This window comes from Momordica charantia (assembly GCF_013281855.1).
Source record: "Momordica charantia cultivar OHB3-1 chromosome 8 unlocalized genomic scaffold, Mcharantia_2.0 BLBB01000008.1, whole genome shotgun sequence".
NCBI classification, from domain to species: Eukaryota; Viridiplantae; Streptophyta; class Magnoliopsida; order Cucurbitales; family Cucurbitaceae; genus Momordica; species Momordica charantia.
In genome coordinates, this window is record NW_028275166.1 from 35,008,114 (window position 1) to 35,031,442 (window position 23,329).

The 23,329-nt window shown below is 32.2% G+C and overlaps 3 protein-coding genes across 3 annotated transcripts; 2 read left to right on the forward strand and 1 right to left on the reverse strand.

Moving 5' to 3' along the window:
- Positions 1-2,289: 2,289 nt before the first annotated feature.
- On the reverse strand, positions 2,290-3,124 carry LOC148209959 (uncharacterized). The gene has a single exon (XM_088128003.1). The coding sequence runs from the start codon at positions 3,046-3,048 to the stop codon at positions 2,530-2,532; it is 519 nt and encodes a 172-aa protein (XP_087984129.1). The 5' UTR covers positions 3,049-3,124; the 3' UTR covers positions 2,290-2,529.
- Positions 3,125-14,444: 11,320 nt separating this feature from the next.
- Positions 14,445-17,327, forward strand: LOC111021923 (cytokinin dehydrogenase 3). The gene is made up of 5 exons (XM_022299049.2): positions 14,445-15,116; positions 15,489-15,616; positions 16,207-16,482; positions 16,654-16,922; positions 17,027-17,327. Exons 1-5 carry the CDS (start codon positions 14,519-14,521, stop codon positions 17,316-17,318), a joined length of 1,563 nt encoding a protein of 520 aa, XP_022154741.1. The 5' UTR covers positions 14,445-14,518; the 3' UTR covers positions 17,319-17,327.
- A 1,916-nt stretch (positions 17,328-19,243) lies between these two features.
- Positions 19,244-23,198, forward strand: LOC111021867 (basic helix-loop-helix (bHLH) DNA-binding family protein). Its single transcript, XM_022298971.2, has 8 exons — positions 19,244-19,421; positions 19,517-19,654; positions 19,772-19,877; positions 19,984-19,998; positions 20,507-20,566; positions 20,671-21,153; positions 21,855-22,241; positions 22,945-23,198. Exons 1-8 carry the CDS (start codon positions 19,303-19,305, stop codon positions 23,152-23,154), a joined length of 1,518 nt encoding a protein of 505 aa, XP_022154663.1. The 5' UTR covers positions 19,244-19,302; the 3' UTR covers positions 23,155-23,198.
- Positions 23,199-23,329: the final 131 nt, after the last annotated feature.

Genomic DNA, 23,329 nt, shown 5'->3' on the forward strand with positions numbered 1-23,329 from the left:
TTTTCTTTAATATTGATCCAGTTTATATAGAAATTAATTGGTATTTATGATTTTTTTTTACCTCCAGTAAAAAACGCCAATTATGGCTGAACTAAGTTCATGTTTGCACTAGCTATTTATGATTGATTACCTAACCATCCATATTTATCCGTGCAAATAAATAGACACAGTAGGTAATAGATTGACCCATTAGAAATTGGGCCGAGCTAAGCTTGAGGGTTATACCCAAAACCTTACCGCACGAATCAATAACAATTTTATTTCATTTTTATTTTTAATATGAAAGTAGAGATTTGAATCTCTAAATTCAATAAAACGAGTAAGAGGCTCTAACTATGTTTATTAGCTATGCTATTTGTTATTTGTTAATTGTTTATTTATTAATAATGCAACACTTTTTTGTTTTTAAGTTAACAATGTAGTAGACTATAGCGCTATAAAATTAATCAATTATCATTTAATAATTCACACCATGTGGAACTTTACCATATAATTGTCAACTCTATTGATGGTTGAAGGAACCTATAAAGTTAACATTTGGAAAACAAAGTTAAACATGACCTAATCAGTTATTTACATTAACTGTAATAAATTATTATATTGTTCTTCAACTTTTTTTTTTGTTTTAGCAAAACAAACTTGCTCAAACTAAAATTATATAATATCAATTTTAGATTAAAAAAGTACTACATTTAAATTCGAATTTGGTACAAATTTTATAAGAACATTCTTTTTATGTTTTCAAAATACGTTAGCGAATTGTAGATCAAGTTAAGATAATTATATTTGAAAAAAAATTAAATAATATTTTAAACTAAATTCAAGGTGTAAATTTATGATGGTATTTATTAAAAAAAAGAAGTGAGACTGAGAGATTGAACCTCTAATCTTTAGAAATTGAGCAATATAGTTTAATCGAGAGTGACGTAAAAAGATTAAAAAAATTATATATTTAAAGAACCTGTTCTCACGAAATTAAATATTCATCCATAAATTATTATGGAAGGAAGTCATAATGATTTTTTTTTTGTTGAGACATGGTCTGGAATGGAATGTAGTCCAATTGATTATTTTATTATAGGTTCATAAAAACCATAAACTAAAAAGTTGACACAAACATTTAATTATGTTGACAATCTATCTTAAAGGGCCATTAATTGTATTAATTATTTAAATTTAAGCAGTCCCAAGTCCGACACACCACTGAAAATTAATTAGCCACCCTACATTTCCGTACTCAAACTTACCAAATATTAGAAACCTACAAAATTTATTATATTATTAAATCCGAGAAACTCGACAACAATTAAATAATTTTTTAATAATTTTTTGTTTTCGCCGTCCCTGTCCGCTTCCACATTCCGCAGGCAGCCTTCCGTAAATAATTATGAAGGGTCCGTTTATACCATAAAATGATATATTATTATCATTTATATTTATTCGATTTCGTAAGAATTTTATTTCTAAACAGTATACTTTTTTTTTTAATTAATTATTGCAGTTCGATACTTATGTGGGGTCCATTTTTACCCAAAAACTACGTATTATGATCATTTATATTTATATTTAGTTTCAATTTGATTATTATCATTTATATTTAGTTTCTATTTGATTTATATGGTCGAAAATTGTAGCTTTTGCTTTGTTATCCTTTAATATATAGTAGATATAATTAATATTTAGAAGTTTGTTAGACAAACTTTATTAATTTTAAAAAATTAACACAGTTTTTTTTGATGTTGTACTTGAAAGTTTCAAGAATCAAAATAAAATTCATGAACATATATTATGGTGCAGCAAAAAAAAAAACCATTTTATGATAAATTTATGAATAAACACAAAAATATAAGAAATAGTCAAATATGATGGGAGAGATTAATACTTCAACTAAGGAAGGAACAAGATACTAACACAACAAATAGTCAAATATGAGACGAGGGATTAATACTTTGATGAAGGATAATCAAATTAAAGATCCTAAACACATGTTGAGACTACAATTTAAACAACCCCCCCAAAAAAAAATACGAGTATTAAAAGACTAATAAGATTTTTTTCATTGTTCTAACAAATTAAAGTAAAAGTTCTGTAAATCATAATTAATAATATTACTGCGTTTGAATTATTATGTATTATAATAATACGAAACATGTGTTACTCAGTTTAATTTATGAAATTAATATGGAATTATACTGAATCCCTCTGAACGCTAACCAGTTTGTTGGCGATTTCACAAAGAATACGACAAAATGGAACGATGGGTTTATGAGTTTAAAAAAAGAAAAAGAGGGAAGAAAAAACGGGAAATTCATGAAGTTTCTTTTCAACTTCACATGCTCAGCATTCAATTAGCCAACACAATTTCCAAAAACGACATGTAGTTCTTCTTTTCGATCCTATCTTACTTACTACTTACTTACTCTGTGTATATTCTGATCTGTATTAACAGTGTTAAACCCCAAAATTACATCTCCATCCTCATCTATCTTCTCCGTAAACCCTAACCCTAGCCCTTTAGCCATTTCCTTTTCAGAAAATCTGTTCTCCATCGCCGATGAACCTCGCTAAATCCTCCTCATCCCAACTCGATCCGTCCGATACGGCCAACGCCTCCTCCGCCTTCAGCCGATCCTCACTCACCGACTTCCATTTCTCCACAGTCTCAGAATCCACTTCCATCAGTTTGATGCTCGCTCCACTCATGTCGACGCTCGCCATCATCGACGAGTCCGAATCGGAGAAGGACGAGCCGCAGCTCTCTTCGTTTCCGTTGATAGTAACGTAAGACGACGACGACTGGAAGATCATCGCGGATGAGTACGGATTGTCGATGAACTTCACCTTCTCCGTCAGCGGCCGGCTTTTCTCGGCGTCGTCGAGAAGCATCACGAGCTCGCCGATCGTCTCGTCGTCCACGGAAAGCCAAGCCAGAATGTCGTCATCGACATCATCCTCGGCGGCGTGGTCAGAGAATGCCGCCGCTCGCTGCTTCTTCTGCGTGGAGTTCTCCGGCGGAACAAACTCGTGCCTCTTCCGCGTTTCGTCCATTAGAGAGAGAGAGAGAGAGAGAGAGAGAGAGAGAGAGAGAGAGAGAGAGAGGGCGGAGGTGGTTGATTGTGGGAGTCTGGTGAATATATTTGAGAGTGACGAGGCGGAAATATGACCCTACGGTTTGTTAGGTTGTTTTATATAATAATGCAAATGCAATTCAATCTCGAAGCAGCGTGTAAAACGTCGAAATAATCTCCACCGTCCATTTAGCGGGCCCCGCCCTCCGACACCAGTGGTGCCGTTCGATGCGCAAAACTGCCCTTATCGACGAAAAGGATAAAGATGGAAAAAGAAAATGATCAATACAAAATCAGTTGTGAAATGAGTAATTTGATGGCGCGAATGCGATTGATTGGGAATGGGGAGGGCGGGTGAGAAATCACTCAAATTTTATCCGGAAGGTCACAGGGAAGCAGAGGCTGCCACGTGGAAGGGGATAATGACGTGTCAGATGGAGGTGAGATCGTACGGTGGGGGAGATAGGTAGGGTCGGATAGGATAGGTGACGGCTGGTTTTAAAAAAAAAAGAAGTAGCCTCGAGAAACGGGTGTTTGGGAGGTTGAATGCCGGAAGTGCCCTCGGAAATGGGTCAAAGGGCAGAAGCGTCAGAGAGAAAAGGAAAGGTGGAGGGGGGAGGGAGTAGGGTTTCTGGCGGCGACCATTAATGGAACGCAAACCCGCAGTACGGCTCGCGGACTGAGACAGCTACGCTTCCATTTCTTGCACTCTACGGACCACTATTTGTCTCACTATCCACCATTTTTATCCCTCTCTCTCTCTTCTTTATTATTATTCTTTTTTTTTCCTTTTATATCCTACTGTGGAATCGACGATGGAGGACCCAACTTTTTGATTTTTACATTTTAAAATTAGGTAATTTGATCTCTAAGTTTATTTATTATTAATCGTGGCATTCTTTAAATTGAATGAAGAAATAAATTTGGTATGTATTTGTGTAAAGAAAGTATGTTACTTTCTTTCTAATAGAAATATCAATTGGAACTAATTAAATGGTTTGCTTTTATTCTTTAAAGAATGGAAAAAAGGGACGGTTGATTTCTCTGTGGAGGATTGATCTATAGAGAGTAAGGCCCATGAACAACCATAATAAATGGGCTCTGGCCCGAAATCGATATTATCTTGTCTTTTAGGACCGAGAGAGGCCCACGAACACTATCGACCTTATTGTGGGCCTAAGGACCTATATCGAAATTAGGCACGAATAGAATAATTATGTTTATTTTAATAATTATAAATATAAGATTTTATTATTAATGTTCGATCAGGATTTATGGATTCCGAGTAATCTCTCAAGTTTTCCTTCACCATATTTTCCCCCTCAAATATCTCTGGTTTCAACATGTTTGTGATAATTTTAACGGAAATTGAGGTGTTGTTTGAAAACTACTTTTAGAAACAAATTTTATACCTTTTTTTTTTCTTATTTATATATAAAAATATATTTGAAAATTATGACAAGAGTAAGTATCACATCATTTTGAAGAGAAAAATCACTTCAATTGTTCTTCAAAACAAAAAAAGTAGAAAGAAAATTGAAGCCACCCACCAAACTCAAATAATTTACGGATAAAATTTTAGAGTTGTAAAAGTTAGTGTTGAAAAGTTGCATAACGTCCTATAAAATTAAAGTAATCAAGCAAATTACTATTTGTCAGACACATTTATTTTAACCTCCAAAACTCATACCATAAGAGTGGTGAAAAAAGGATAAATAGGCAAGGATGTGATTTATTTTTGGTAGTTTTCAATGACAACTCGGTGCAAATCAACAAGGAATAACATCATCCAAGAAGTTCGATATTAGCCTATCACATGAAAATTAAAAACAAAAATTATATAAAAGGTGATTCTTCATTTTTTTTTTTTTTACATGCATAGACACATGAAACATAAGGACAAAACATGACAAGATCTTGAATTTATCACCTCCAAATAAAAAAGGAAAAAAAGGAAATTGAATTTGATTGTTGTTCATTGACCTGGTAGCTATTGTGATATCAAATCAAGAGTTGGGGAGTTGAGTTGATGCGATGCGTTTAAAATTGAAGGAATTAATAAAGTATATTAATTTAGGGGTGCAGTGCAGTTAATGAAACACAAACTAAAAGCAGGTTAAGTTGGGAGATGCTGCGATTCACATGGAAGGTTTGGAACTTAGATGAGACAAGGAGACATCCTTAGAACTCCTCACCTGCTTTACTTTCGGACAAAACATTGATTTGAACCAAGTTTGGATTCATCTGTTCCCATATATATATATATATATATATATATATATATATTATTTGATTCTCCTCCTAATTAATAATAATAATAATAATAATAATGATACTTAAAAAGGAAAATTAGTTGTCTGTGATGTATATATCTATTTTATCATTCTATTGATTCAATAGTGACACTTTAAAATGCAAATATAGTTCTACGTATCAATTATTATAAGTAATATTTGAAGTGAAACAAAAGATAAAGTTATATTAATGCAGGTTTAAGCTCAAAATAGATAATATCGTATCATTGTGAAATTGTTGAAAGACTTATTATTTTAACAATGATGTATGTTTTAATGTCACATCATAATCACACCACGGAAATAATTACGTTGAAACTTTTAAAAGATGCTCCAGATAGATATATAAAGGACGAAAACATATATTTGATCGAAATAAATAAATTATCTATTTTACAAATAAGTTTAAAGAAATATCTTGTGCCAAGAATTTGTGATTAATATATCCTCCTCACTACCACGTCGACGTGCACGATGCTACGACACATGAAAAATGTTCAAAGTTTTTCTCAAAAAATAAAAAAATTTGCTATATTATCAAAATGAATGAATTAACATGTGATAATGAGAATTTGAATCCACAACCTTTTAATCAGTGATATATGTCTTAACTAGTTGAGCTAAGTTCAAATTGACAACTAACACTTTTCTTTTTAAAAAAAAGATGTCAATTACGGTTGAACTATATTTATTTTGTCTACAAGTAGATGTTAATATTGAAAAAGTCTTCATCATCAATATTGTTGTCACTATTAAGAACCAATGAGACATTTCAAAAGCATATAATTCGATAAATAGAAATTTTAATAAAATAATGTTTATTGTTAGTCACGTAAACTTAATTAATTGTATTATTAGATTAACTTTGAAGGCATTGCATAATCTTATAATGAGTCTTTTCGTTAATATTAGCAAAAGAATAACAAAATAAAAACCTATGTTTTGGCTAGCTTTAGTCTTTTTATCAATCACCATGATGTTTCTTTGTTTGTAGCATTAATTCCCAATTTTGTAAGCATGTTTTGGACAGCTCCCTCCGACACCACATCTTCATTTGCCCCTACCATAGTACCCTCTTATTCACCTACAAATTAATGTTTGATAATGATTTTGTTTCAAAATTTTCTTAAAAAATCTATGTAAATGTGATCGACGTTTGTCTGGATTCAATCTCACATGCTCAGTTCCTGTATAGAATCATGCCCATTTTCGACTAGACATCCGAGTGACGTCTTGAACGACTTTTAACCATCTAAAAAAAACTTTTGATGACAATTATCCACTTCAATATGCAATCTCAAAATGTCATCGGTCACTTACCACACTTATTAAGAGAACCAGTTTCCTTAATTTTTGAATTCTCTTTAAGATTTGTGCAACAAATTAAATAATTTTGGTAGCTAACTTAATTAGCAACTGATGATTGTTTTAAAAGTTTTAGCTAAGAGTTAAAAATGATTCAAAAAAGTAAAAGTTTCAGGTGAGATGGAATCCTAGACACATGTTGTCATCAGAAGGGACAGGATTTTTGTGTTCTTTTTTCTTTTTTCAAAAAAAGATTTGTCATAATGTAATTCAAAAACAATACATAAATAAAAGTCATTTCATTAAAAAACATTGATATGCTAAGTTACTATATAAAATCAGTCTTTGTCTTTGTTCTACGAATTGATTGGAGTGTTTTTGTTGTTATATATAGGCATCATTGTGAAAGATTTTATAAAATCAGTCTGATTTTGATTTTGCTAACTTATTACTATTACTTCTGTCCCAATTTTGGCAAACATATTACACCACATAGGACTTTTCACAAACAGGGTAATGTGTATCTATTTTAAGGAGAAAATAACATGTGATATCAAAAACGAAAAAAGAAACTTGAAAAGACACATTTTATCTAAATCCACTTCCTAAATAAACATATACCATATAATACTAGAGGTCCGTTTAGAAGTCATATTACCAAAAGACTTTGCTATATAATAATTAATTGTTTTTTAAACTATAATTCAATTTAATTTTTTAAATAAACATGAAAATTCAACCCTTCAACTTAGATAGGAAAAGTTATTATTTGAGGCAAAGACTAGCAATTTTCTAAGAGAATTTTGAAAATTTGAGAGAGAATCTTAAAACCTCAACTTCTATTTTTTTTTATTACTTAGAAGTCGGCAGCCCTTTGACCTTTATGGTCCTATAATGGGGTATACATATTGTCCCCATACCCGTATAGTTGGAGTCTCATGTAGCTTAAATTATTCAAGATTTGAAGGATATTCTATAAGATCTCAAGTTACTCAAGCTATCCTTAGATACTAACTTAGCTTAGAGTTGTCTTCAAAATAACTGCAATCAATTTAGAAGCTTTTTTGAGATTATTTTGAGTTTTGTGTTTAAAATTTTTAAACAAATTAAAACTTAAATAAAATCAATGAAGGAGTCAATCTAGGATTTCATATTTTCTTAAACAAAATTCATACGCCAAAATCACGAAGCAAATCAAATCAATAGATATTGCTCCTTCCAAATTTAAAGTAAAATTATTTCGTCCAAACGAATCCTTGAGGACATTTTTGTGAACAAGAATGACGGCTAACAAGTGTAGGTCATCCACTAGGCTATCTTTCCGAAATCAATTTCGTATTTAGCAGATTTAACCAAAATCAAATCAAATCAAATCAAATCAAATAATACAAGAATATCGAATAGCTTAAAAAAGTTTGAATTTAGAAAATAAATCTAGGAAGCATACTCGCTCCGAAATTTTACTTATAAAAACATTTTTATAAATTAAGATCCAATATTTGAGGACAATTCACCAATGCAGTCCGGAACCCAAAAGCACACTTTTGAGAAAACATTTCACCTTTATATTTAATTTAGTGGCATACTAATGTAAGGTGATTAGGTGATGAGAAATCAGATGATACGTGAGCTTATAAGAAGAGTTGAGTCTGGACCATTAGATCTATTTTCTGAAGAGTAATACTCCCGATATTCATTTATAGTTCAGGTATGGATACACCTCTACCGACGATATAGATCAGTCAAGGAAATATCTCTGTTAAGTACATAGCTTGGTCGTGTTCTGAGCTATAACACATCACTGCCTTAACTCCCAACTCGCCACTATTGATGAATTCACTCGATGATTCACGTGTCGTGCTAAATGGCTGATTAAGTGAGATTAATTCCTAAGCGGCTATAAACATTGAGCATTCACTTATGCAGATATTCAATTCTGATTAGCTGGTCTCGAGAATGATACCTCGAGTTGAACATCAGAACGTGTATTCTCTTTGTTGGCGTCTTCCTTCATACACCTCTATCCATCATAGGCCAGTCACGTCCCTCGTAAGTTGACCATACTCCATAGGTATGCTTGAGGTAGAATTTGACATCTAATAAAGGTTATTAAACAAAAGAATTGTGTCTTAAAAGATTCCTAAATGTGATAAAATCTCAAGAAATTATTAGACAAAAGATATTAAAATTTTAGACATGGGTTACTCTTTTAATTGCCAATTGATTTTGGAACGTAACCTATGAATAATAATATACTATAAGCCCTCGTAATTTTAGTATCATATATCTGTAATTCAACTTAATTTTAGTCGATGGAGATCAACCTAAAATGATATTGTTAATAGATGTTGGGTATTGTTATGTTACATTGAAAAATGAATTTGTTGGGGAATAAAATAGAGAGAGAGAGAGAAAGTGACGGGGCAATGGGCAATGGGATACATTATACAGAGGGAAGAAAATGAGTACGTATAGTACTTTGCTTTGTAGTTCAGCTTCAGCCTTCAACTTCAATTTGATGCCAAAAAATCTGCAGCGATTCCCTCTGTGTCTACTCTGTCTATGTGTAAGTGGGACCCACCCCTCCTTTTGATTTGTCCAATGTCTGTTTTCCCCGCTTTCATTTTTTACGGACAGAATACGTATTTACGATTTAGTTTTTGTTTCGTCCTATCGATTGAGACGACCGACGTAGTACTTTATTTGCATTATCTTTACAAATTCAATACAATTTTTCATGGCAACAATCACGGAACGTCTCGTCTTCTTCTCCTCTTCTTTCATTGTGCTTACATATTTGTTTGGACCCATAAATAATTATTTAGAAACAGTAAATTGATTATTTTTCATAAATTTGAAAAATAATATAGAGGTGGAAAATAGAGGGAAAATCCGGAGGGAACATGATTGATGCCTCTTTTTGTGCTCTATATGTTATTGTTGAAAAGAGAGAGACTGTGGCTGTGGCTGTAACGCACCCCACGTTACAGCCGCTGGCAGCACCCAACTTGCCCCACAGGGCACCCTTTTGTCCCTCCTTTTTCTTTCTGTTTCTTTTTTTCCTTTCTCAAACACAAAAAATAATTGATGTGTGAGTTAATAAATGGAAACTTTTAAAACCATACAAATTTATTTTAGAGACGACTTAATTAAAATTAACTTAAAGAGTATGGATTGAGTTAAAAACTTTTTTACGCTTAAAGGATCTACATGGATAAGACAAGAGATCTAATAATAAACGTTGCTTCTTTCATTACCATTTGATTTTGAGATGGAACTTTAATATTAATATGGTATCTCAAACAAGCATCTGATTTAAAAGTGAGATTCGACCAACATTGATGAGTTCTAATTTTGGGATGGAATCCATAAATATTAATATGGATCATACAGACACATAAATTTTACGCACCAAATTTATAATTTGGAAAAAAGAAATGAAATGACAAAAAATTGGCGGTGGGTTATTGGAGCACGTGATGTTGTTGTGGGGTGGCTGGCAGTGGCTTTGGCATTGGCTTTGCCATCCCCATAAAGATTTCGGTATCTCACAAACACTCCTCGCTCTCCCTCTCTCTCTCCAATCAAATAATGCAATACAAGATCCTCTCCTCAACAATAAACATTAATAAATAAATAAATAAACATTAATTTCCAGTCTCTTTTTTTTTTTTTTTTTTTTTTGACTAACCCACTCCTCTCCCCTGCGAACAAACCGAACCCACCTCTATTTATTCAATATATTTTGGTTAAAATATTTGTTTGGTGCACTCAATGTTTCATTTTGGGTATACTTTCATAATTATGATTTTGGGTATAGTTTTTATTCTATTTTTATCGTTTAAAATTATACAGCGGGTACTATCTATATTACATGTTCTAATTTACATGGTAATATATTAGTATTTTTTATTTTCTAGGTGACCAAGTAAAACATCGAATAATATGATTGAGTTTTTAAATAGGTAAAAAATAATTGAAAGACAATTTGCGGAGGTTTAAAAATCAAATTGAAAATTTTAAAATCATAAAAACCAAATATAAAGTAAGCTCAAATATGGGCCATAATGACTTGATTGAAACTAAGCTAGAGACTAAATGAATAATTTAACAAGGAACTTAGTACTACTTTTTAAAAATTTGATAAATATGAGACAATAGTAAGCTAGCACTATTAAAATCCAAGCTAGCAAAGGCTACATTAATTCAGTCCAACTTCCAACATGGTAGGCCAAAAGTGGAAAAATGTCAACATCAAATTTTCCTATTAAAGAAGAAAAAATCCCATTAATTAAAAAGATGATGCTAATAAATTAATTAAGCTGAAAGTAATTATAGTGGGAAGTAAACTACATGAGGCTAGCTAGGGTTTTTTGCCTTTTTGTTCAAAGGTGCAAGTGAATGAAGATTAATGAGAGAAGTTGTGTTATTGACTTTGTTGGTATTATGAGATTATTTTTTTCTTGCAATATACTTAATTTTTGAAAAAAAAAATAATAAGAAAAAGTCATTTAATGAAGTGGAGAACCAATTATGCTTTGTTTGGTTCTTTTAATATAAATAATTTCTAGAGCTAGCTAGGGTGGGAGAACAACTAACCATTTTCTTTTATTTCTTTTTGTTAGGTCTAAACCCAAACAAGTCACTATTTGGGCATGTGGGAAGGCATTGCTTAGTTGTTTTCATGAAGATTGCCAGCAATTTATATTATTTGATGGCCTTTAATATATATATACATATTCCACCATTTTCAATTCAAAGATTTTCTGGAGCTTTATTTTTTGTACTTACTATGACAAAATTTATATTTTAATGACAATTTTGGATTTGATACGAAACTTTAGTTTACATTTGGACGTGGGAATATAATAAATTCATATTGGTTAGAAATGATTAGATCTCTTAAATATATATAAGATAAAGACACCGAATCATACCTTCTATGGATACCAAGTCTTTTATGTATAATTTAAAAGTAAAAATATGTAGACCTTAAAATTACTTTTAAAATTATAGTTTTTGTTTCTTTTTTTTTTTTTACCAAAGTACTTTAATTTTAAATTCCTTAATAAAAAGCATTTAGTGATGAGTTACTTAATCTACTTGTGAGTTGGTTTTAAGCGTTTTCCAATCAACAAGCCAAAAACTTTAAAAGTTGTTGTCCAAAGGAATGACATAAAATATACTTTAAACTACTTTCGACTTTTTCTAAAATCATTTTAGGCTAAAAATGATTTTAGCCTTGTTAAAATATCTCTAAAATGAGATAATATCATATCATTTTAATTTATGAGGAAATCTTTTACCAAGTTACCACACCAATTAAAAGTATATATACAAAAAAAAAATCAGAAAAAAATTAAGAATATCTATACAAAATTATTATATTAAAGGGATGCAATGTACGTACCAATAAAAAAAAAATCATATCCATTACTTTTTTTAATGAAGGTTTGAGGTTCGAACCGTACGTCTGGTGGTGCAGGAGAGAAGTTTAAATTAATTTAATGTATACCGCCAAATATATATTATAAGGGTTGATACGATACCGAACCATACAAATACTAATTAATATATATTATTGTATGATTAAAAAGACGGGACCATTAACATGCGTTGAGCACATGCATCTCAAAGAATACATTTTTTTTTATATCACCAAAATAATTAATTTGAATTCTTTGGTTTTGATATTACCAGCACCTCAATAGCATTATTTATTTGATCCGACCTGAAAAATATATAAATTAAATAACAAAATGAAGAAATAAAAAATAAAAAATAACCAAATGATAAACAATTATTTATTTATATTATAGGGTTTTATAGATGGAGAAACCCAGCTAATACTTTCAAAATTGTACAATTTTTCTTTTCAATTTTTATAAGAGAAGGAGTCCCATGCTATTTGTTTACTAATTTTAACAAATGCAACTTAATTACCCATTCAAGTAATAATCTTTGACCTAAAGATCTCATATATATATATATATATATATATATATATATATATATAGCTACACACCCACATAATCTTGTCTTCTCTAGAAATGAAAACCATAGAGAACATTGAGGGTAGGATGGAATGTCATTTTTTTAGAACAGGACGTGGAGGTAGGGGATCGAATTCATAATCTCTTGGTTAGAGATATATGTCAATTACCCCTGAATTATTCTCGCTTTGACGATAGATGAAAAAGTTATTAAATCAACTCTTAAAATATGAAAAGCTTTAACCCTTTCAAAATACATATATAACAATGTAATTTATAATTCAATAATATTGAACGTTAAGGGTAGATGGAATGTCATTTTTTAGAACAACATGTGAGTTCAACATCTTAATTTGAGATATATATCAATTATTGTTTGTTTTGAGGGTAGGTTTATCATATTCATTGTTTGAAATTATAAAAAAGTTAATAATGTCGTAAAAACCAAATGCACCTTTTCCCAATAGGTACTTTGGAAAATCTAACCTAATAAATAGGAGTTCTTTTCTTTTTTTCTTTTTCTTTTGAGTTTCCTAATAAATAGAAGTTGAAGGTAGGACAACATAGTCCTCCCGAGGTTCAAAGTTTGTCTTAATTTGAGCATACGTGTCGCGTAATAACGGGAGAAAAAGGAAAAAAACACTAATAATATAAAAAAGGAAAATTAAGATGTGAAATAAATTATATTGGAAAGTATTGATTGATGTGTCTGAGGCATGTCTAGAAATTCATGAATAAGTACATTGAAGTATGTCTATTCTAGTTGCTATGCAGCTTTCGTACATACCATAGTACTCAACATTACAATTTTAATGTTTTCTTCCAATTATTCTCTAAACTATTCACATCAAATTATTTCCAATTCCCCCCTTTTTTTAATTAATAAAGTTTAACGAATAATTTTGTTCTCCTGCACCATCTTTAAAATGTGTTATTTTAATTGAATAAATAATTAACCAGAGTTGAATTGAAATCCTTTTTTTTTTTTTAATTGAGGGTAGAAACGTTCTCGCGACCTTCCAACTTTCCATTTTACAACCAAAAAAAGGACCATCAATTTCAATACTGTTTAAAAATAAAAAATAAAAAAACGATAATTGACCGGACTTGACCGAGATTGACCATAGAAACGGATCGGACGGTCCAAAATGATCGAAGACGAGAAGGAATGCCATCTGTGGCAGTGGAATGGCCCGCCCCCGCCCCCCGGTTTTGCTAGGAATCTTCCTTAAAAAAATACTATTTTTTTAACAAAATTAAATAAATAAAGAAGGAATGAAAATTGCTTAATTCTGTAGCGCGTGTAACTCATGACCCCTTCTTCCAGAAAATATTTAATTTATTAAATTAAACAAAAAAAAAAAGAAAGTATCCCAAACCTGTCCTTGCGAATCTTTGAAAAGGAAGACAAACTCCACACAACGACGTCGTCAAGTCCTCACCAAACCAACCTCAGCCTCTTTTCCATTTTTTAGAAACAAACCAAGCATTCTGTTCGTCTTCGTACCTACCCAATTTTCCCCCTAAACTTTATTACTTTCTTACTTTCAATTATTACAATATGAATGTCTACAAGCAAAGTCATTATTATAATAATCTAATTAAATTTAATTCACCGGAATTTAATTTACGTATAGAGTGTATTTGCAATTACAATATTGTATTCAAAGGGAAATTTTTAAAATTTTACAATTTTATTTAGCGTAGAATTTCCTGTCGTTATCCGATCCTCATGCAAATTCTCTATAAATATTCCCTCTCCGACCCACCATTTTCTTACCAACACAACACATATAACAATTATTTCTTCTTCTTTCTTCATCTCGAATTTATTGTTTCATTTTTCGAATTGATAAAGATGACCGAGAATCTTCCAGTTCCAGCTTATTTCATCGTCACTTTTTTCATAAGCCGTTTAAAATCCAGCATGGGCAAATCCAAGCCATGGACTAGCTTCCACCTGCAGCCAAACAAGCTCCGGCTCCGAGACGATCCCGAAGCTTTAAACTCGGCCTCCACCGATTACGGAAACATGGTCAAGGAAACACCCGCCGCGGTTCTAAACCCTTCTTCCATAAACGACGTCGTCCAGCTGATTTCCTACGCCTACAACAATCCCATTCCCTTCCAAATAGCGGCGAGAGGGCAAGGGCACTCTGTCCGCGGCCAAGCCATGGCCCGGGACGGAGTAGTGATCGACATGTCGTCGTTGCGGCGTAATCGGGCCACGCCGGGAATCACCGTCTCCACGGGGGAATTCTACGCCGACGTGGGCGGAGAACAGCGCTGGATCGACGTGTTGAACGCCACGTTGGAATATGGGCTCACGCCGGTTTCGTGGACGGATTATTTGTACATAACCGTTGGCGGGACGCTGTCGAACGCCGGCATCAGCGGCCAAACTTTCCGGTACGGGCCGCAGGTCAGCAATGTGGTGGAGATGGATGTCGTCACCGGTACGGGATCTCTCTCATCTCTGGCTAAAACGACATGTAGTTTACTTTTTAATATGTGATCTTTTTCTTTTGTTCACATTATGGAAGGGGGAGGGAAATATGAAGATCTAAAGAAAAGACAAGTTTGGTTGTTACATAGTGGATCAAGTACAGACATTTTTCTCCATTATTAATGTTGTGAGAAAGCTGTTCAACAGTGGTCCATAAGTTTGAAACTTCATTTTAAGTATGAAAAAAAAGAAACCTTTTTTTTCAAACCCAGGTGTTTCCAGTGGACTTTTTAAATTAATTATTGGCTCCAACTGCATGCATGCAATTAATTGATCGGCTGTATTTTATTTTGTTTGCATTAAAATTTTGAAATATTCGCAGGGAAGGGGAATATGGTGACTTGCTCTGCCAAAAGGGATTCTGAGCTTTTCCATGCCGTTCTTGGAGGGTTGGGTCAATTTGGAATTATTGCTCGGGCCAGAATCGTTTTGGAACGGGCTCCAACAAGGGTAAGAGTGTATTTTAGAGTGATGGTAGAACGAGTAATTTTGAAAAAAGATATTTAAATATATTTTTAATTTGTTAAGAAAGGTATTTTTGACCATTTAAAATTACTCCAAAACACATCTTAATTAATATATATAATTACAAAAACAATTTATTATTTAAAATAATATAAAAAACATGTTAAATTACTTACCAATATTAATAAGCGGAGAAAAATGATATTTTCAGAGTTTGGCCGATATTCCCCTAGATTATTATTAAATTAAAGAAGTTTAAGTTGATAGAGTATATTAAATCTTTGACTATTATATGAAATATATATTTTGAGTTGATTTAAAGTATGGAAGTATCTGTCCATCGTAAGCTTCTAAACAACCCTACATATTATCCTTGTCTTTTGTTGGGGTGTGGTTCCTGTCATTTCCCAACAACTAAAACGATGTCGTATATTTATACAATACAGACAAATTCAGATTAAACTGCATCCTTTGACTGCTAATTCATCTTTATTTTATGGAAGCATGCATACCATGCATTTATGTATGTGAATTAAGTTGATATATTGATTTGATTTTGTGCAATTCGCTCGTAGGTTAAATGGGTACGAATGCTGTACAGTAACTTTTCCGAATTCGCCAAGGATCAAGAGAATTTGATCTCACTGCACGGAAGGAAACAAGAGAATGCACTGGATTACCTCGAGGGTTTGGTTCTGCTGCATCACGGTTCACCGGATAACTGGCGCTCCTCCTTCTTCCCGCCGTCCGACCATCCCAGAATAATCGCATTGGCTAATCAAAACTCTCTAATTTATTGCCTTGAAGTTGTCAAGTATTATGATGATAGTACTCAGTCTATCGTAGACAAGGTATTAGTAGTTAATATTTTCATGAGCCGTCTATGTTAAACGTGAGCTTTATAACATTAGTTATATATATATATATATATATATAAATATATATTAATGTATTTATAGGTTTATTATTAATTTGTATATATTTGTAATAATATTGGTTATATTTTTGAATTGGTTTTATAGGAGGTTGATGCATTATTGGAAGGGTTAGGTTATGAGAGGGGATTCAAATTTGAGAAAGATGTGAGCTACGTGGAATTTCTAAATAGGGTTCGAAGTGGAGAGCTTAAGCTTCAATCCCAAGGACTTTGGGACGTTCCTCATCCATGGCTAAATCTCTTCATACCCAAATCTCGTATCTCCGATTTCGACTCTGGTGTCTTTAAAGACATAGTTTTAAGGCATAACATAACCAAAGGACCTGTCCTCATCTATCCCATGAACCGATCCAAGTAAGATATCGTTTATCATCCATATATTAAGGTCTTTATAAAATATTAAATTTACTGTAACCTATAAACTTAATACTATTAATTGGTATACGTGCTGCGTGCAGATGGGATAGTAGGAACTCTACCGTTATACCAGATGAAGAAGTGTTCTACACGATAGGGTTTTTGCATTCAAGTGGGTTTGGAGATTGGAAATCGTTCGATGAACAGAACGAAGAGATATTAGAATTTTGTGCAAAATCTGGCATTGAAATCAAACAATATCTCCCTCATCACAACACAAAACAACAATGGATCCACCATTTTGGTTCCAAATGGACAACTTTCCAGGAAAGGAAAATGAAGTTTGATCCCAAACATATTCTCTCTCCTGGACACAAAATTTTCAATGCCTGAGATTTTTTACCCTCGCCGTGTAAGGAAAAAATCAAATAAATATAATAGGTAGTAAACAACTAGAATAGATGTTTTTTTTTTTTTTACTTTTTTAATTAAATTTAGTTCCTATATTTTGAGTACTGTATCTATTGAATCCCTAAATTTAGAAAAGTTTCTATTACATATATAATTAGAAAGTGGATTAATATCTACTTAATGGATTCCAAAACACCAATAAATATAAAAAGTTGATTTAGGAAGCAACGTTAGATTTGTTGGAGCAAAATGCAAAGAAATTAAAGAAACACGAGTAAGTTTAAACACATGAGAAGAAACAGATTCAATCTAGGAACAAAATTTATAACTTAACAAATTATGAAATTAGTTATTTAGATTACTGTTTTTTTTAATCACGAAATCAATGTCGTGTAGCTTATGTTGGTGAAACCTAATAATTTGGACATATTATTTGAGCTGAACAACACTAGGTCCGATGTAGAGTTTAAATACAAAGTTTCATATGGTTGATACTGCAAGGCCTTGTGTCATTGTCCACCATACAATTTCCTAACTTTATTTGATTACTTTGTTTTTGGATTAAAAAAATGCCAATATATTCGATGGATTAAAAAAATGCAAATATAGAACTCTATTATTGTCTAGTTCATATTTCATACATATTACTTTTTGTGACAAGTAGCGTGCAACTGTAAAACGCTAGCAAAATTCAATGCCTTATCCATTAAGTAATTGTTCTTCGTTGATTTGTGGATAAAACATTGATGTCTCAATTTTGTGAAAATATTAATTAAACATAAAATTTAAGAGTTATGTGAAAATTCCAACTAAATTATTGGGATGGTCAAATTTTTTCTAGTGAATTTGTCTGGTTATCATCATTATTTTTTCTTCTAAACATAGAAAATAAAGTGGCGTTGAATTTAATTAACTTCAAAAGGTTGGTAGTTTCTTGTCAAATCGTTGTCATCGATGAAAAATTTGTAAAGATTTGGAACGGAAACAACGTTTTGAATATGAAACTTGAGAGTGAGTATATAAAAGGGGTTTGAACAAAAATGAAAAAGGGTTATCTATTTATTTCTATTATTATTATTATTATTATTATTTAATTTTATTATTTTACAGTCAAAATAATAGGTAAACGTTAATTATTTAACTAACTCTAATTTTGATATAAATGGTTTAAAATTTTAGATTATTAGAAAAGATATGTTAGAAAAAAAAAAAGAAAAAATGATCAAAAGAAATTTACAAATTAAAAGAAGAAAGGGCAATTAATTCATTTTTGCCGACATAGCGAAGACTTGATAGCACTGGGCGTAGCTGGGTAAGACAAAAAGTGTGTTGTTGGGCGTTGAGAGAGGGATTGTTTGGAAATTGGAATAAAGATTTTTATTTTATTTTTATTACAATTGGAATAAAGAATTAATTAAATGGTAGAATTCTTCTTGATCTTTGTTAGTTAGATGCCAATGTTTTAAATTAACTGAACTTTATGAATTAATATTAGTTAAAATGTGGTTGAAAAGTGACAAACTAAATTTTAAAATATTGTGTAGAGCATAGCAAAGGCAAAAAATCAGAGGCCCAATTGAACTTATTTCCCGTGAACATTTTTTATGTCATCTAGATATCCAACATTATATTTGGAAAAGACAAGATTGTCCCTTTGATGGCACCGCCCTACCAAAGGCCCAAGCCCATATGAAAAGTGGGCTAAATAATTATTTTGGGCCTGGCGATGTGGCCCAGTCCGTTTCGAGAATAGAAGGAAGAAGGAAGGGAGAGAGAGTGAGAAAGGAGACCCAGTTGGCAAGCCTCGCGAATGACGACTTTGACCACTGCTACTACTTTTCTCACTCTTTACTTTTTTTTTCTTCCCCTTTTAAATTTTCATTTTTATTTTTCTGGCTGCTCTTTATTATTATTATTCATTCTCATTATTTCACTTTATTTTCTCAACATTCTTAATTATTTGTGTATGGAATTGGATGTTGTGTTCTCCCTTGACGAGGGTTCTCGAGCCACCTTCCTCCGAAGGTTGATGCACTCTTTTCACTGCATCTACATTTGCGTCTGGTCTCATTTCCCCCTTTCCAAGTAAGTTTCTTTTTCATAAACTCACTCAGCTAATTTTTCTTTTTTAATTATTGATTTTGGTTCATCTGATTTTATTTTTTTGTTTTGGTGGGAAGTTGTTTGTTGAATCTGGACAGATTGTACAGGGAAGATGATGATGATGATGATAAACAACAAGCCAGTTCTTCTTTGGGCAGTTTTGATCGGAGGCTGTTCAACGACTATACCCAATTGGTATTCAATGTCCAAAACAAGTCAGTTTAATTTTTATCTCTCTTTTTTCTTTTAATTTCTGGAATGGAAGAGGAAATTCATGTTTGGTTAACGATATTGGAGAATTAAAATTGGTTATTTGATTGGAAATTGGAAAGCCTGGTCCCCGGGCATGCTTTCAACAACAATATTTCCTTCTTAGAGCTTCGGGAATCGCTTCTTCAAACCCACGCTTCCTATCAAATTCAGAGACAATTCTATGCTGTAAGTTCTATGTATTCTACGCTACAAATATTATTAATTATTTACTTCTATATTCGTTTATCACAATCTCCCACTTTACCTTTCTTATTTTTCATTTTCTTCGCAGGCAGCAGGAATCAAGGTAAGTTCGTTGTATAAATTTCAGAGGAAATCAAAATCATTTTTTACCATAAATTTTCAATTTTGTCGAATTATACTTTAATACACCCTAGAGCTGAGTTTTTTTGGTTAGTTGATATTGGAGATTAATTTATACCATTCTCAATTTTATGCCACGTTTGGTATATTCTCGAACTTAAGAATGGAGAGAAATTTTTAGGTTAGAGTTATTTTTATTAAAATTAGAGGGAAAATATTGTTAAAGGATGGCAAATAAAATCCTGCATTGATTAACAAAGAAAGTGATTTATAGTATAAAAATGAGACTTCTTTTTTCCAGTGAAATGAAAAATAAATCTTTTGTGCCCAAAAGGGACAATATACTAATGCACAAGATTACCTAATTTCAAGAATACAAAATAAAAATGGAAACAGTTGTGGTTTTTTAGTTCCATGATTGAGGTTGAGGGTTACAGAAATTAAATGTGGTTAATAATGAAGTGTTGACGATTATTAATTATGAACCACAGAGCTCAGTTTTCATGGGGAGCAGCAATGGAGAAATCGAACTTGGCTTCTGGCAGTCGGAGGTAAGAAAGTTAGAAAACAAAGATAGAGATGATTATTATTTACTAATTAATTAGGAAATGAAAATATAAGGAGAGGGTTGAATTGAATGAAAATTTCTTTTCAGGTGAATATGGTAGAGAAGATGAAAGTAATAAGTGAATTAATTCCGAGAAGTTGGGCAGAAGTAGCTTCGTCATCAATGGCGGCTCTTGAAAACCCTCCGGTGGCGGTAGCGCTGACGTCATCCAGTTCTTCTTCTCTGAAATCACCAATATCAACATCCATGGGAAGCCCAGAAACGTCGTGTTCCCTCTTTCAAACTGATCTTTCTAAGATACTATTGCAGCCGGAAAGTGCGTTTAAGAAATATGCCAAGTTGGCGGCGCCGGCGCCGGAGGATCGGGGGCGAAGGCAAATTAGCATGGTGAAGAAATGGATTATGTTCTATAGAAACTTGAATTCAATGGGAATTACACGACAATTAGCAACTGCATCTGGGCGGCCGGCGTCGGCTCAATTGCTTCACATGATATCAGAGCGCAGAAGGAGACAGAAACTCAACGACAGTTTTCAGGCCTTGCGATCCCTTCTCCCTCCTCCAACTAAGGTCCTCTCTCTCTGTTTTTTTTTTCCTTTTAACCCTAATTTTATATTTTCAATCAAAAAAAAGAAAAAAAAAATTATATTTCTTTTCAATTTCACCATTTTGATTTTCCTTTACATTCATCTTTAAACATTTTCAAAGTTTCTTATAAACCATTCCTTCAAAACCTACGGTACTTTAGCCTAACGTGTAGTATGAATTAAATTTATTCAACCAACCAGTTTGAATTTTTTGATTGAACGATGGTTTGTTCATCATGGTATGCGGGGTTTATATTTCAAACCCGTGCATTATTATTTCAACTCCATTTATAATTATTTTCATTTGTCGAATCTTATGCAATTATCGAAACTCACAATTGGGAGGGAGTATTAAAATATCCATATATGAATTACATTTACCTAACACATCAATTTAAGTTTTTGAGTTTAGTGACGAGATTTATTCATCGTTAAAACCATCGAAACATAATTCAATTAGTTGACACACTTATTTCCGACCAAATGGATGTGATTTTAAATCTTCATTCCCATGTTGTATTACAAAAACTAATTATATTTTACAATAGTATTTTCTATGTATTTATAATATTCATTCAGTTAACATATATTCTTGCACGTTGCATGCATATGGTTTAAGTTTTACATACAGAAAGTGATAAAAAGAAAATTAATAAATTTTGTTTAATGAACGTGGATACGTAGAAAGATAAAGCATCGGTACTGGCAACAACCAGAGAATACTTGACCAAATTGAAAGCACAAGTTTCAGAACTCAGCCACAAGAACCGGATGCTTCTAGAAGCTCAGCCGAACAACAAACAACAGGCAATTACCACCAGCTCCTCCGTTAACGAGCGGTTCACAGTCAGGGTTTCCCACGCGCCGGCGGCCGATGAAGCAGAAAAATTCTTTGATTTGGAAATTACCGTTAGATCAGGCGAAGGTTTGCTAATGGCCAACGTCGCCATTCGCGTGCTTCAATTCTTGAGGAATGCGGTGGATGTGGGGGCAGTTTTGTCATTTCGTGGTGACGACACCATGGCTCCATCTTCTTCCCTCAGCCGCCTCGCCTTCAGATTTACCCTACAGGTAATTTGCTGCCTTTTGATAACTTCTTTCCTAGGGTTTTTTTTTCCATCGATTTTTTTTATTTTTTAAAAATAACTTATTTAAAACACTTTCAAATTATTCTCTTTTTCTATGAATTAAAATGTTAGAATACTTTTTTTTATTACTACTATTTTTACATATGTGTTACTACGAATAATATATATAAGAGGCACATTTTTTATTATTCACATGATAAAGTGTTCTTTGAACTAGTAATTTATGTATTGTTCATATTTTTTAGTACGTACTGTAAAGTGTTGTATTTTTATTTGATACAATTCAATAATTATATTGAGTGTTCTACCCCCTTTTTTTTTCTTTTCGTTGAAAATTAAGAAAAATTTGCTAACATTTTGAATTTCGTTATTTATTATAATTTTTTATAATACATAATGAATCTTTTTTTTCCAAAAAATAAGCCCTAGTTGGAACAATGTAAAGTATTAATACTATTTTACTTTTCCAAAGTAACATTAAACACAAAGAAATTAGTAAGAAATGTTTTTAAAACGCAGTAATAATAAATAAAATGAACCAGCAAGGAAGGTGACATTGAGGTAACAGGCAAAAAGGGACTCTTATTTTCCAAGTAATTAGTACTTTTTCCTCCTTTTAAAAAAGAGAAAAGAAAAGAAAAGGAAAAAAAAAAAAAAAGTAATGAATTATTTTTGTCTGTGTATAGGGTGGCGAATGGGACGAGTCGGCCTTCGTGGAAGCAGTGAGAAGAATTGTCTCTGACGTAGCACCCCATAAGGGAAAATTAAATCATAACGCCAATATTCCTTTCACACGTGTAATCGATGATGTTCCCTCTTTTCCAGCCCTTGACCGTCGATATTTTGTAAACCACGTGATTATGAATACCAATATAGAGTTTAAAAAAAAAAGTTAATATAATTTATCTTTTTCATTTGAAAAACATTCATTATCATTTATACAAACCTTCTAAGTTATATTCTCTATTTTTAATTTTCTTCCCCTTTTCGCATGTTTGTATGAAGAAAAAATTTAAATTGTTTTTTCAATATTTAGTGTTGATAGGCAAGAAAAGCAAACAAAATCCACAT

Coding starts and splice junctions, on each gene's coding strand:
- LOC111021923 (XM_022299049.2), top strand. CDS start 14,519: ATGACCGAGAATCTTCCAGTTCCAGCTTATTTCATCGTCACTTTTTTC. Junction 16,483..16,653: donor CTCAGTCTATCGTAGACAAG/GTATTAGTAGTT, acceptor TTGGTTTTATAG/GAGGTTGATGCATTATTGGA. Junction 16,923..17,026: donor TATCCCATGAACCGATCCAA/GTAAGATATCGT, acceptor TGCTGCGTGCAG/ATGGGATAGTAGGAACTCTA.
- LOC148209959 (XM_088128003.1), bottom strand. CDS start 3,048: ATGGACGAAACGCGGAAGAGGCACGAGTTTGTTCCGCCGGAGAACTCC.
- LOC111021867 (XM_022298971.2), top strand. CDS start 19,303: ATGGAATTGGATGTTGTGTTCTCCCTTGACGAGGGTTCTCGAGCCACC. Junction 19,655..19,771: donor GTATTCAATGTCCAAAACAA/GTCAGTTTAATT, acceptor GAAATTGGAAAG/CCTGGTCCCCGGGCATGCTT. Junction 22,242..22,944: donor CCTTCAGATTTACCCTACAG/GTAATTTGCTGC, acceptor GTCTGTGTATAG/GGTGGCGAATGGGACGAGTC.